Raw genomic sequence first — 14,085 nt, 5'->3', positions numbered from 1 at the left:
AAATATATTGAGTTCTTTCATAGTTATGACCAAGAGTTTTTTACATTGCCATTTGTGCTCTAAATTATTTGATTTATTCATATCTGAAGATAATCTGATAAATTAAATCATTCAGAAAACTTTTGCATTATTATAAAAAAATGAGCTTCAATAATAGAATATTAAGTTTCAAAGCACCTATCTCTCTTTTTTTTCTAGCAGACTTTTATTAAATCAAATGAACTAATGTTTCAGCTACAGTAATACCTCAACTTACGCGAACCCGGAGTTACGCGATTTTCAAATCTCGTTGATCCGTCTTTTGTTTGAGCGCCACGCAACTCTCAATTACTCACTCCCCCACATTATTGTTCAGCTTACATGTTTGGACGTGTTGCACGGAATCAACACATAGCTACAATTTATTTTGTGTTATTTATTTCTGTGTTTTTATATCTATGGAGACTTGAGAGAATCTATGTGGTGATTTCTTGTAACCATGAATGAATCAAAAGATGAGATAAGATTAATGAGAACATTTATTAGCTTATATACAACCGACTTGGATTTTACACAAATTGCAAAATTATACCCCGACTTATGCGAATTTGACTTACGTGGTTATCGCTCGGTCCCACCTATCGTGTAAGTTTGGGGTAATACTGTATTTTAAATGGCGTCCTTCAGGTTAAGCATAATTGGAACATTAGTTAGAACATTAATTTGAAACATCCAGCTTTGCTCGTATTCTTACGACATCACAGTATTATAACATTTGGAATTCTTAAACTGATGTTTATTTTATTTAAATTGTATAAAACAAGATACAATTGTACATTAAACTTAAACCTAGTGAAAAGCAAAAATAAATATCAAACAAACATCAAATGGAATTACAAATATATGTTAAATTTAATATACTTTGTAAATTATATGAAGAAATAAATAACTAGATATCTGCAATAATTATTTACTAATTTATAAACATGTCTTTACAAAGTCACATATCTTATAAGAATGAGAAGATGGATAAATTAACCCACTTCAAGGGATTATCTAGGAGCGATTGCCAAGCTGTAGATAACAAGTCAGTATCCTTACTGTTAATGCAAGTCCCTTTAAGAGATTTTGTGAATATTTCTAAGGTTTCTAGTGTTCTTAGTTTGAAATTGTGATATATTGGTGTTATAATCTTAGCTTCTTCCCATTTGGCTGTTATGCCATTGAAAGCCAGCAAAATTCTATCCATATCTAGCTTAGATTGCCAAAGAATAATAATGTCATTGACGAAACGTGTATATAATAGAAAACTTCATTTCAGAAATTATAAGATCTGGCTCTCTAATTTTCTAACTAATAACTTTCACTCAAGTCTCCAGATAGGGGACTTGAGTGAAATCAGACATGGGATCATCCATTGGAACCCCTCTCTTTTGAAGATAGGTTTGCTCGTTGAAAATAAAAATGATGTATAGCACATTAGACGAGCTATCTCCTAATCTGCTGTTTGGGCCTAGATGGCACTGCCTGAAATAGGAAGTCTCTCAGGACAAAAAAATACAATTCCAATTTAATCAAAGGGTACATTGTAAGTATGTTACAGTTCTTCTTGATTTTGAAGCAATTTATTAAAGTAAGACCTTCCAATTTAGCAATGAGTTCTCCAGTGTTCAAAATGATGTAGTTATATTCTCTTAAATGGTCTATTAGGAGCTCACGCAAACCCTTTTCAATGGCTAAAGTTAGGAATCTCAATAAATTTAATGTATAATTGTAACTTTAAATAAATAAATACAGAAATAAACATTTATTTTATTTCAATTTTTTGTACAACCATGACCTCATAAGAATGTGAATGAAGCTGGATGTTTCAAATTTATGTTCTAACTGACATTACAATTATGCTTAACCTGAAGGCGGCCATTTAAGATAGCTGAAAATGTTAGCTCATTGATTTAATTTAAAAATTTGCTAGAAAAAAAGAGAATGAGCTCCATCTGAAGTTTCAAAACCTTACATTTTAAATTAAAAATTATTGTTACAGTGCCAGGCTGCAATTTTTTTAATGTCACAATAAATAATTGCTCATTAATGTTGGAAAGTTTTAGTTTTTTTATAGTGAGTATGTAATAAAGTATAAAACATGTAAAATGTTAAACCAGTGCTTCTCAAACTTTTCGGATCATCACTCCTCCTTGGTGTGGCTGTTAGAATAGGGAGCATTACTACTGTGTACAGTACATGAGCCTTTGCCCCTGTGTACACAGGCAGGATAGGAGATGATAGATTCTGTTGCCTCCTATCCTCTTGGATAATTCAAATGTGCCCCAGAGAGCGATATCGCACATTTTGAGAAGCACTGTGTTTAAACAAAAGAAAAAGACATTCAGTAAACATGAATTTTTGTAAGTAGTTTTATAGCAGTAAGTGTCACGGAACAATATAAGCTTGAATTTTTTGTTGGCTGAAAATATATGGAAGTGCAAATTTGATTTGCAAAAAGCAAGTATAAAGTAGCATATATGAAAAAGTGGGGATTTTTTATTTTGAAAACCTGATGTCCGGAGGTCAAAGGTTGCCTGTAATGAAAATTTTTTTTAATATCACTTAGAAATATTCATTTATTAAAACACAAATTAAAAATTTACGGTTATCAAATAAAATCTTTCTATTTTAGTCCGATGATGCATACAATCCAGACAGATTGTATGACCTAGTAGCAGTGGTTATACATTGCGGAAGCGGGCCAAATAGGGGACATTATATTTCCATTGTAAAAAGCCATGGTCTATGGTTGTTGTTCGACGACGATATCGTAGATGTAAGTATATATTTTATTCATTTTATAACTGCCTCATTGGAAGATTTGGGATAAATCAAACTTTCTGATATTTGTATGTGATTATTATTTAAAACAACAAATTTCAGAAAATCGACGCTTCAGCAATTGAAGACTTCTACGGTCTAACAACCGATACTCAGAAGACTTCGGAATCGGGTTATATATTATTCTACCAGTCAAGAGAATAACATAATTTGAAATTTAAAAAATTCAGGGATACACTAAAGTCTATTGTATGTAGTTTTCCTTATACTAGATGCAATGGATTATGTTGTACGATTGCCACCAAATGAAAATAAGGACTCTATGTATTAATATGTATATTTATTGTCAAATTGGTATTGATCTGCAAGCAGAATGAAATAGTTGGGAAGATTAGATCTTCAAAAGTGCGATGCGAAGAAGATATTGTAGATATAAGGTGCTAAAAACACAATGTAAATTTTCTGTAGGTGTGGTAGGAATAATTGTTAACTCCAGTGAGATTTCTATTTTATGGAATAAAATATTGCACTACTTTTGTCTGAGTTACATCTCAGATAAATTTTTTGGCTTTACGCCATTTAAATATCAATCATATCTGGACAATACGAGTGATGCAGTTTTAGAGATAGTTCATTTCTCTCTCCTTTAACGTAGAATGATGGCACAAAGACCAAATCAGCAATAAGGATAATAAAATAAACGGGACGACGATCGATAAAATAAGAGTGATAAAGTCCAAAGCAGAAATAATTGTGCCACCTTTAAAAGCCAGTATTTATTTATTATTAACTTTTGCTTTAATATATTAAACATTTTTAATTATGTTTAAGAATTGTACATCGATCGGTAATTTTCTGTTTTAATACCAATTACCATTTCTTCTCCCTGTATTCTGTAAGAAATTCAATATAGGAATGTTGCCATTTATTTAAGGAGATTAGAATTTTGTAATTTTGAAATCTCATTACTACTTTATTATTTTTTTAACATGTTGTTTATATATACATATATATGTAGTAAGAATAATGCAATTATTCTTTTTAACTCAGCTGGATTTAATAAGTATTTTTAGTTATATTGCATTTATTTGTCTACTTGTTTGATTAGTCTGAAAGACTTATCCATAAGAGGAATTTTTGGATTAATTAAATAATTATTTATATTCAGCTCACAATGTTAAATGTTTCGAAGTTAATAATCGTACATTCCAAATTTTGTCCGATCGACGTGACGACAATCAAAACGTTGAGCTGGTGTAAAAATATTGGTGGCTCAGTTATCTTGACGCATTGTATAGTCTGCAAAACATTTACGATGTTTTAAAATTCTCGGAATTACGGCAAATAATTATAAATTGTGTAAAAGTACTTTCTCGGAAGGTGAACAAAAGGGGTCGAAAGTTATCGCCTGTCATCTAGTCTGTGATATTTTGTAAATAGAAACTTTTGACTAGATGCAGGATTTAAGTCGATCGTTGCCATAAATGTCGATCGACTTCTTCATCGATGTAATTGTAAAGAAATATGGGATATAATAATAATTTGCTCGAAATAAAGCACTGAAAAACTTAACAAATCATTGTTTTTGTGTTAATAAATAGAAATGTAAAAATATTTAAAAATAAAATGAGCAAGAATACGGAGTTAAAAATAAGTTTTTTATAAAATTGTCTTGTGATCGATTAAGTTTCATATTTGAACAGATCTCAAAATATTAGTAATCATAAAATAACTAATTATTTGATTGACATTGAAATGCTTCATTATGAAGATAATTGTTTTTTAATGATTGTAAAGACTAAAATAAGTTTGTATCTGTTCATTAATTTCCTAGAATATCAATCAAATAAAATTAATTAGCATAAAAGTTATCATCATTTAAGATTTCTGATTTTCATCTATTACTATATAAGAATATTTTACTTTAGGATGTTTCTGTCCACGGGTCATTTAGGGACGTTTTAAATCATGTCCATCGGGGTTTGGCCCACTTACAGTGAGGAGTACAGTGGCTAGAAAATATAGTGTCGAAATCGAGCTTATTTTCTGTCCCTATATTGGAGGTTGCCGCAAGAGGCGCTGCTGTCAATCGTTGTGCTACACTGGCTGTATCATCCTATGTTTATATTGGTTTTAAGTGGGATTTTTAAGCATAGTAAATGTGCTGTAGCCAAGTAAAAGAATTTAGATCGATAATAAATCATATCACTAGCAATCAATTATTATATAGTATTACTTTATTAACATTTATGAAGGAATTCATTTTATTAAAGCTAATTAAGATTCTTATTAAATCAAATAGCCTACACTGTATTGTCTATTTTTACATTACAGCTGTTGAGTGCTGTACAAACAAGTATTATTTAGAGTACAAGAGTAATCTACTCTTGTTATTACCTTATTAACAACAAGGTTTATTCATATTTACTAAAAAAATACAGAATTTATCATATTTTTAATAATAAAATGTAAGTTTTATATGGCTTTGTGAACCTCTTCCACTGTGAGGGCCTAAAATAGAATTTATTAAGCAAATGCCATCAGTTACATAATACTGTATACTGTTCACAGTATTATGTGACATAGTATAAAGCAATATTAAAATTACAATTAAATTCTACACAGTATATAAAATATAAAGGCAGAATGTTACTTTATTGTCCCAATATAAAATTACAAAATTAAGTATGTACAAATAAACGATTATTAGTCTACTGCCAAGTACCCATGCATATACACTTTATATTTGAAAAATCTCTCTTAAAAAATTACAGATTAATATGCATGTAGATTTCTCACCCTTTTCGACAAAAATAAAAGAATTAAAAATTACAGTAGAGTAATATCTATAAATTAGAAATACACAAGTCAGTAAAGTTTCTGTTCAGCCATTTCCTAAGGATTTATTCACTTTACAAGCACAAATTTAATCGCTTTCGATGTTCTTGTAAGAAAGGATATCACGTAGCCAAAGCGAAAGTAGCACTACGATTGACATCAGCGCCACCTTGTCTGTGACGTCACTAACCTCGATGTATGGACCGAACGGTTATAATGGAGGAATATAAGCGCTTTCGACACTATATTTTCTAGCCACTGTAGTGAGGAGGTTGGGTGATAGAGACCCAACATGGCATTCGCTAGTCCTCCCTCTATAAAGAATTCCACAGAACCAGGACTGTTTTTGAAATCTATCATTACTCATACATGTGTGTTCAACTTGTGGTTGTCTCCTTACTGTATTTGCATGTGCCAATGGGTGTCGATTAGTTTTTGTTAAAAATATGACAACACTATTTGCTCAATGCAACAGTGATGCTGAAGCGGAAGCTGCATGGATCCTAGTCGTCATGTTATAACAATAAACTTAGTAATAATAGTAATTGATATTCATGTATATTCTATTCTTATTCCTATGCATTATACATAATTAACAATTGTCTGTATAAACTGTTTTCCAGTCAGGCTTACATCTATGGTCCCAAGAGAAACTGGAAACCTACAAATAATTCTTGTTTCTGTGAAGTTCATTTTGAACCACAAATGTGGGAAAAAGTGAGAATTGATGGGAAGAAGAAATTAAAGCATAATGCCATTCCAAAATAATTGTTTTCATTCATAAAACAAATTATTCACAGAAAACCATCAAAAGGAAGATCCTCAACTGTTATAAAAGAAGTAAAAACTGCAAAAGTTACTTCTCCAGTACATACTACTCATACTACTGTTACACCATCAACAGATTTTGAAACATCTTCAACATTTATACCACATTAGCTGAAGACATTTCTGTAAATCATGATACATTATCTAAAGAACATACAAAAGCAGGGATGGCCAACATACTGCCTGCAGGCTGGATCTGGCCCATCTAATGATTTTATGTGGCCCGCGTTTCATCTTTCAATATTAGCTACTCAAGTAGGAATAGCTCAATGAAAAATTCTGATGCCTAAAAAGAAAAAAAAGGTCAGCAACTCACTGTATGTTTAGAGTTAACCCTCCATTACAAATCTCTTGAGTACAGCATAAAATGTTGATAAAGCATGATAATGTGAAAAATGTCTGTAATCTCTATGTACAATTTAGTCTCTACGGGGTGACACCACAATGAGATCTCGCACCACCTCAAAATCTTCTAGGGCAGACTCTGGTTCAGCCCGTGCAAAAAGTTCTTTCCAATTCGGCCTGGGGGCAAAAATTGTTGGACACCCCTGTACAAAAGATAAGGTGTGTTTCAAATTTATATGGACACGAAAAAATTAAAGTGAAATCCAAATTTGCTGCATATTTATCCGGACAGGTTTCAAATTGCATTTTCTTACAATTTAATGGCCAATGTAATCACCATTTAACTTAATTACATTAAATACTTGATTAGGCATTGTTTCAATTAGATTCTGAAGGAATTCAATCTTAAGTTTATCCCAAGCATCTGAAATTGCTGCCTTCAAATCATGAATTGTGGAAAACTGCTTTCCATTGGCATAAACTGTACGAACCATCATCCCCCAAAGATTTTCCATCGGATTCAGGTCAGGGCTTCTAGCAGGCCATGTCATCAGATTAATATTTTTACGTTTAAACCACATTTTTGTTGATTTAGAGGCATGCACAGGGGCATTGTCTTGTTGAAAGATCCAATTTGGTCCACAAATATTTGGTCCAGCTTCCAATAAATGATCTTCAAGCATGCCTTGATACTTCTTTGAATTCATTCTTTGAGTTATAAATGCTAAATCTGTGGTTCCGTTGAATCCAAACGCACCCCACACCATTATTGATCCCCCACCCATTTGGCGTTTTGAAAATATTTGTTTTTCGGTTCTTAAATCGTGCCAATAATACTTCCAACCGTCTGGACCATCTAAGTTGAATTTTTTTTCATCACTGAACAAAACTTCAATCCATTCTTCGGACCATGTCATGTGTTTTTGTGCCCAATCAAGTCTGTCACTTTTGTGCTTTAATGAAAGTGGTGGCATTACAGCTTTTTTTCTGAATTTTAACATTGGAGATTTATTTAAAACTCTCCACACTGTTGTGCTGCTACAAGGCAAGTCTAATTCTTGTTTTATTTTTCTTACTGATGTTTGTTTTGTGGAGCAAACCTTGATGATTTGTCTACAATCTCGAGGAGTAAGCTTGGGTTTTGGACCTGTCTTGAATTTTGGTACATCCTTGCCACGTCTTTTTGATAAATAATCACCAACAGTTGATTTTGGACGATTTATATATGCTGCAATTTCTCTTATTGACTTGCCTTGTGATTTATAGGCATCAATCTTCCCTTTTTCATAATCAGATAAATTCTTTGTTCTACCCATTTTAGAACGTTGAACAACGTAAAGAATTTGTATTACAATTAGATATGTAAGCTAATTTGCATATTTCAATGCTTGAAACTAAACAATATTCTGTTTAAGTCATAAAATGAGAGCCTGTCCGGATAAATATGTAACAGTTTTTTTGTATAAGATTTTCAGAATTATTATTTTCAGTGACAAAATATTAATGTTTGATTAAAATTCTTATTTGCAGTGTAGAAACATGTAAATCCATATTATTTTTAATAAAACATTTGTCACTTAATGCAGCAAATTTGTGTTTCACTTTAATTTTTTCGTGTCCGTATAAATTTGAAACACAGCTTATATTTATATTACAACAGAATTTTAAAAAATATAAACAACTATATAAAAGATCATGTGAAAAAATGTTAAACATGTAAACACTATCAGAACATTGAAACATGGAATTGGAATAGGAAGTAAAAAAGGCTAAAGATAATAAATCATATTAATTCTTATCATTAATTCTAATAATGACCAAATATCTGCCACGAAAAGAAAAACCAAATTTATGAAATGGTCAAAGAAAACTATTCAAAAAGCTTTGAAATTTAAGATTTTCTTGTGGAACTAGTGGATATGATGAGTTAATAGTGAGGTTGAGGCTGAAGTTTTAAACGCGAACACATCTACATCGGACATTCAGCGCCACTTTCCTGTAAGCCTAGAAGTTTGACAATGGTGTTTGGAATGTCAAGCATGATTCCACTGACTAATCCAAACACCATTGTCAAACTTCTAGGCTTACAGGAAAGTGGCGCTTAATGTACGACGTACACATTTTCATGTTTCGGCCTCAACCTCGCTATTAAAACAAAACATTCCATTACCTTCAATCAGAACTTTACAAAGATGATTACAAAATTTAAAATTTGAAAGTGGGATCCTAACAGAAGTCATTGAATTTTTAAAGATTAAAGTGAAATTATTCAAAAATGAGCAGGATAAAGATTGTGTCATTTTGTTAGATGAAATGGCAATAATTCAAAAATGTTTGATAGCAGTAGTAACACATAAATTGGTGATGTCACTTTATCTGGACATTCTGGGACTGCAACTCGTGTATTTGTGATTATGCTAGGGGGATTACTTTACAATGGAAACAAGTTGTAGCTTACTATTTCACAGGTAATTCTGTAGATGGAAATTTATATGAAAATATATTATTTGAAATAATTACTTGTGTTGGACAATTAGGTTTAAATGTTGTTAGCATTACATCAGACATGGGATCATCCAACAAAGCATTATGGAAAAACTCCAAAAGCATTATGGAACGTCACAGCGAAACACTTAAATTCCATAAAGCATCCTTTAAATTCAGATAAAAGATTTATCTGCTTGCAGATGTACCACATTTATTTAAAAATATAAAAAGTATGCTAATAAAATTATAAAAATATCAGAAGAAACAAAACAAAAATTCAATCTTCCAACTGGTATATCATCATCAACAGCATATAAATGAATTGCTAGATCAACAACAAAATTTAAATTTCATACTAGCTCCTAAGTTAAGTGAGGAATACTTATTGCCATCACATTTTTAAAAAATGAAAGTGAAAACATCTACATACATGATCAGTCACGGTATAAGCAGTGGATTACAATTTTTTTTCAGAAGTGAATAAATCAGAATATTTAACAACTGCTTGGTTTATTGATGCTGTTGAAAAATGGTTTAAATTAGCAACATCGAAGCATCCACTTTTTGCTCTAAGTGTGAATACAGTACAAAAGTATGAGGAATCAATAACATTTTTAAAATATTTTATTGAAGTGTTTAAAACTATGAAGGTAGGAGATAAATCTATTTGGAAACCTTGCCAAACTGGATTGCTGGTTACAACTCAATCAATTTTAGATTTGCAACATGAATTTTTAATTAACAAACACTATCATTTTTTACTAACACCAAGATTCACCCAGGACTGCTTAAAAAATTCTTTTAGTTTAGTGCATGCGAAACAAGTGACTCCAACTGCACTCCAGTTTAAGAACAATTTAAAATTAATTTTTGTATCTCAATATTTAAAAAAATGTGTCAAAAGGGAGTTATGATTATGATGACAATGACAGAGGTTTTATCAGAATTTCTTCATGTAATCAAAGAACCCACAAAAGAATATGGTGGTAGTTATACCAGAAAATTTTGAAGCTGAAAATATGCCTCTAAACAATGCAGAAATGAATTCATTATATAATATATCTGGTTATTTAATAACAAGTATAGAACAAACCTCAAAAATCTGTAACAAATTGATTGCATCAGTAGGATCCAAAGAAAGTCCTCTTAGAATATTCAAAATTAGTTGAATTAAAAGTTTAAAAAAAATTCCATGTTTTTTGTAATAATAAAACTTTTGATATGTTTTTAGATATAATATTGGTGGAAAATATCTTCCATAAGGTGGTGGAAAATCACCTTATGGAACATGGAACATTGATATAAGAAATTTTATTTGGAAAATTTAACAAATATATTAAAAATGACCATATTCCAGATTGCCATAAATTAAAAGAAAAAATTATGGCAAGATTTATATCTTTCATGTTAAAAATAAAAAGCAAAAGAAAAATTAAAAAATTTAACAAATCCACGAGTAAGCTACAAAATTAGCCATATTCTATCCCCCATATTCACCAACACGAGTTTGATTATTGATGTAATAAAATACGGAACTGTTACAAATAAAAATGTATTGTTCATTTAATAAATTTTTATATTTTATCTACATAGCCTTTTGATCTTTATTACTATAAACTTAGGTAATTATTATGCATATATAGAAAGCTTTAAACTTGTAAAAATTTTTATTAAATTACATATCATACAATAATGCAATATAGATACAAATATGATAATTTTCATTTGGTTGAAGTTTTACGTAGTGAAATAATACAAAGAAAAGAAACATATCTTTACTCCAGCGAGTGTAAGAACAAACTACTGTAACCAGGGCTGTGGAGTCGTGTAAAAGTCTACCGACTCCGACTCCGACTCTTCCTTACCATCCGACTCCGGCTAAAATACCAAAACTCCACGACTCCGACTCCACAGCCCTGACTGTAACTTTATTTTATTTAAAGAAAACAAAATTGAATAGTTTTTACAGTATAAAGACGGACGTTAAATAAAAATACAAAAAGACATTAATAAACCCCTCAAAAGCTTTCCCGGGAGAGAGGAGAAGAGTTATGTCAAGCCAACACCCAGCTTTGCCTTCGCATGCTGCATAAGCAGGCGTCTAGGACCTTGGTATATTCCAACATTAAATCCTGTCAAATTAGTGAATACAGTAATAGTTTTGACAAGATGAATATCTATTTTCATTAACTACTGACTGATTTCTTACGTTTGGAATTTCGATCTAGTACTTTTTCTAATAAGTAAATAAAATTAGTATTTTTAAGTAAAAAAAATTAATGCTAGAGGTTTAAAACTTATCGAGCCTGTAAGATTCGTCCATCCGTCATATTCTTGAATTTTCCAAACGCCATTGTCAAACTTCTAGGCTACAGGATGGCGGCGCTGAATGTCCGACGTTCAAATTTTCAAGGCCCGTAATAGCCTCAATTTTTCAATTTTGCATAAATAACGTGATGCTCTGTCTAGACATGATTGCAGTTTTGTAGACTTAGAAACTCCCGTCATAACTTGCCGCAAATACTTCCCTTTGCTGAAATAACCTTATTTAAGGCCGACGGTTTATACTTCTGAAAATGGGAGAGAGAAGAATGTGTGTGTTCTCTTTTCTATTACTCTTTCCATAAAGGTTTATACTTTAGAATGAACGAAAAAGGCGCTCGAGCTTTTGGTACCATCAGTGAAGTTTTGAAAGCATAACAGAGTCATAAAACGAGTGTGTATGCGGTTAGTTAATTCGAAGAGTAGAAAATATAACTCTAGAAAAGATATTAGAGATGATCGCGAAATGCATTTTCGATATTTTAGGTATCACATGTGAAGATAATATCCGGATTTGATTAACTTAACCTGTACAGCCAAAATTTTTATAGAAATGTGGTGCTTCAATTTTGATTTCAATGACATGTCTCCGAAAAAACCAATAATAAAATGATTATTTATATATTCTTTTACAGTTCCTCTAAAGTTTTTCCTGTAACCCCTGAATGTTCCAACATCAATAGTAACTTTAGTTTTATCATTTCACTTATTTGCTTTCAAGGGGAGATTGTTCCTTATGTTACTAGTATTATTCTGTTTATCTACATTTTAAACTTTTTTTAAACAAGCTCTAACACTGTATTCTCCATCTTTTCTACCTTGACACATCTTTCGTTTAATCACTTTTTCCATTTGTTATTAATTCTGAAGTATTTTTTCTTTCTTTCCTAAAAACAATTTAATTCAACAACTTTATCCAAACTAATATCATACGTAAACATTTTATTGTCTTTTATATAATAATCTCTTAAATTAAAAAGAAATAATATCGTTTTCTTGTTTAATTATTGGTTGGAGTTTTTGTCTCAGCCTTGATCTTTTACACAAATCTATTGTAAATATCATTCTTCTCATTTCATTATCTGAATTTGCTTTTTCCAAAACTCTTAAAATTAAATTTCTGGTATACTGAGAATATACTGGAGTTTTCACCGTTGGTTTTATTCCATTTTTAGGCAAACAAATTTGGCTCTCAATCGAGCTATTTGATATGCCTAATCTTACATCCAGGGCTGTGGAGTCGGAGGGTAAGGAAAAGTCGGAGTCGGTAGACTTTTACGCGACTCCACAGCCCTGGCAGGGCTGTGGAGTCGCGTTGAATCTGTGTCGGAGTCGGATGGTAAGGAAGAGTCGGAGTCAGTAGATTTTTACGCGACTCCACAGCCCTGCTTACATCTATAAACTGATAATCTTCCCTTGAATAGTCCAACCACATAAACGGAAAATTTATAACTACAATATTTTTAGTATACCTCTCGTTAACTTATTTTTCTAACTTAAATTCTAACATACCTTTTATTTGACCGTAACTCTTAGAAGTAACTTTCATTTCTTATACTCTCTATAACAGTCTTTTTAATTCTCCTCGAAAATACTTATTTTCCTCCTTCAATGACTTGTCTTTATTCCCTATAATTCCGCATTCGGTTATAAAAAATTCTCCGTAATTAAGTCATACATGGATTTTAACGCGTATTGGGATTCTACCTCTACATCTGGTTCAGTTCTTTAACGTTTTAAAATATTCATATATTTTCGATTTCTCAGACCCTCAAAACTACCTTTACAATATCCTTCTTCCACTTGTTGAAATTCTTCACTCATTAATTAAAATATCCAATTGGCTTTCCTTTTCCGTTTCCTTGCGCGATCTACCTGCCCCCTTTTTTGCATATCTGCTAAAGACATTTGCTGCGAAGAACGAGGTATAGGATCTGGATTAGGCTCAATTCCAGCACAAATCAAAAAACACACAACTAAATTCAAGGATAATCTATTTACAAATATCCAACTCGCTAGCCAAACCATTATTCGTTACATTCTGGCCTTTAATTTAATACAATAACAGCCAATACAGTAGAGCATCGATTATCCGACCCCCGATTAACCGACCGTTCTAGTCGGCAAATTTCAAATGTCCTCTAGTGATGTGGCACTACAATATTTGGCTATGTCTTGGCTACTTTAATAAAGTGGAGCCTCGATTATCCGACTCAATTGGGGACTGGGGTTGGTCGGATAATTGAAAAGTCGGATAACCGAAAAGTATGAAAAATCCATTATTAGTGTAGTATATTATTATATCCCATGTAATTAGTATATCGCTATTAACCTACTTCGCGTTGAATTTTCATCGATGTTAAGCCTAAGAAAAATTTTTTTAAATAATAATCGTCGCTATTGTATCATTAAAAATTAGAAAATTAAGCCTCGTTTAAATACTGGCTCCCTTTCATGGTC

General features: G+C 31.5%; 1 protein-coding gene across 2 annotated transcripts in view; it reads left to right on the top strand.

Annotated features, from left to right (window-relative positions):
* Positions 1-4,469, top strand: part of LOC111623741 (ubiquitin carboxyl-terminal hydrolase 46-like) — a 61,752-nt gene extending 57,283 nt beyond the window's left edge. For both annotated transcript variants that reach the window (XM_023366437.1, XM_023366436.1), the window contains exons 8-9: positions 2,657-2,800; positions 2,908-4,469. In XM_023366437.1, the coding sequence (XP_023222205.1) occupies positions 2,657-2,800; positions 2,908-3,009 (246 nt within the window). In that variant the 3' untranslated portion in view covers positions 3,010-4,469. The remainder of the gene's footprint in view (positions 1-2,656; positions 2,801-2,907) is intronic.
* Positions 4,470-14,085: the final 9,616 nt, after the last annotated feature.

Source organism: Centruroides sculpturatus, unplaced genomic scaffold (assembly GCF_000671375.1).
Source record: "Centruroides sculpturatus isolate CEXI.00-Female unplaced genomic scaffold, Cexi_2.0 scaffold372, whole genome shotgun sequence".
Classification (NCBI taxonomy): domain Eukaryota; kingdom Metazoa; phylum Arthropoda; class Arachnida; order Scorpiones; family Buthidae; genus Centruroides; species Centruroides sculpturatus.
The sequence above is the reverse complement of the archived record's forward strand: the minus strand, read 5'-3'. Positions and strand labels throughout refer to the sequence as shown.